General features: G+C 34.9%; 1 protein-coding gene across 1 annotated transcript in view; it reads right to left on the bottom strand.

Annotated features, from left to right (window-relative positions):
* Positions 1-708: 708 nt before the first annotated feature.
* The window catches only part of LOC103610388 (cell division cycle protein 20 homolog B-like), a gene marked incomplete at its 3' end in the record, with an annotated part of 38,908 nt that continues 37,922 nt past the window's right edge, over positions 709-1,694 (bottom strand). Inside the window, exon 6 of the mRNA XM_008594566.1 lies at positions 709-825. Within this exon, the coding sequence (XP_008592788.1) occupies positions 709-825 (117 nt within the window). The remainder of the gene's footprint in view (positions 826-1,694) is intronic.

The following is a 1,694-nucleotide window of genomic DNA, read 5'->3' as shown; positions in this document are numbered from 1 at the left end:
AACTTCCAAAACAAATCTAAATTTCTACAGAATATCTCCATAATCTGCATCCATCTATCTGTTCACCAGTCCCCAATGTATCTTCTTCATTGCCATTAACTATTATTAATTGCCAACATTCTGCCATTGCTCATGCTGTTAACAATATCAAAAGTGCTCTTTCTTCTTCCTTCCACCTTCCCAAGTCCTACCCATCTTTCAAGACCCAGCCTAAGTCTGAATATCTCCATGAAGGCTTTCTGGACAACTCCAGAGCTCACTGAGCTCCTTATAGTTTTTATACCACCTTATATCCCATAGTTCATTATTTATATTGTATACTGGCATATTGGTATCAGTTCCACATCTTCCCAACTAGATTATAAGCCAGGCACATAATAAGCAGACTCAACACAGTTGTTTGATTAGATTAACCCATGTTTAAAATATATACATAAGAATAGACCACCATTAGTATAGTTCATTTTAATACAGTTACATATAATGTATATTTCTCATGCCCCACCAACACTAACAATACCCATTCCTGAACATGAAAGTTGCACAAGAGAAAACCAACTATACTCACATATTTGTATAGTATACAATTTGGACATGAGGCACACAGACCATTTGGTTTTTCGAGAATAAAATTTCAAATTTATGCCAGAGCACAGGATGCACTTTGCCATTTCAACTTTTTAATTCATGTTCTGAATGATGACTTACAGTAGTCATTTCGAAGACTAGTAAGATGAATCTTCACCTCTTGTTGGAATATGGAATGGTTTGTGTCACTGAACCTTTTAAGATAGAAGGATTCATCTCTCACTCCATCTCTGCAGCCTACAAGAAACAAACAGTTCTACACATCTCTGTGATTCTGAAAATATAATATTTATCCTTGTGGGTATTAAGAAAGAACATTAAGTGAAAAAGATTAATTAAGTGAAAAGGAAAGTGGTCATCATGACAAAACTATAGTACAAAGAGCAAGGGAGGAAAGGAAATAAAGAGGACCTAAGTATTAATTTAAATAAGAATATTAAAAAATTATTCAATGACACGTTCTAATAAAAATCACGAGTGCCAGACCTAAATGTAGATGACAGACTTCGTTGGGAGCATACAGAGATGCTATATAATGCTTTGATTTATTCTGTCATTTGAGATTTTAAAACCAAAATGAATTTTGTTTATCAATATGTCTATTACACCAACACAGCCTGTAGACTGTAGCCCTACTCTGAGTCTTAATCAATAGATTTTTTTTGGTTCATTGATTTTAGCTCTTTTCCTCACTATTTCTGTATAAGAGCACACAGAGTTACTACTTCTGGCCAATTTTATTCATGACTCTCTGAGGCCAGAATTATATCTTTTATTCAGTTTTAAGTTCTCATCAAAAGACCTCACTAAGTCCAAACCACAGGCCACTGTCTCTTCATCTCCAACCACTCAGCTTGTGATCAAATTGAGAATGATATAATCAACAGAAACCAAGATCACCCAGGTGTCATGTGGTGTCTATAACCAGATGCTTTCTGATAAAAGCATGAGAGCTTTACAATGCTGTTACCAAGAAACCAAATTGTTTCTCATAAATTCCTGCCTCTGTGTTATGAATTTATGAGAAAACCTGCAGTTGTGGGCAGAACTACAGGGTTATTAGAAATACTCAGGCCTACTAATAAGGTATCAATAAAGGTAAAAAG

Source organism: Galeopterus variegatus, unplaced genomic scaffold (assembly GCF_000696425.1).
Source record: "Galeopterus variegatus unplaced genomic scaffold, G_variegatus-3.0.2 Scaffold11059, whole genome shotgun sequence".
NCBI classification, from domain to species: Eukaryota; Metazoa; Chordata; class Mammalia; order Dermoptera; family Cynocephalidae; genus Galeopterus; species Galeopterus variegatus.
The sequence above is the reverse complement of the archived record's forward strand: the minus strand, read 5'-3'. Positions and strand labels throughout refer to the sequence as shown.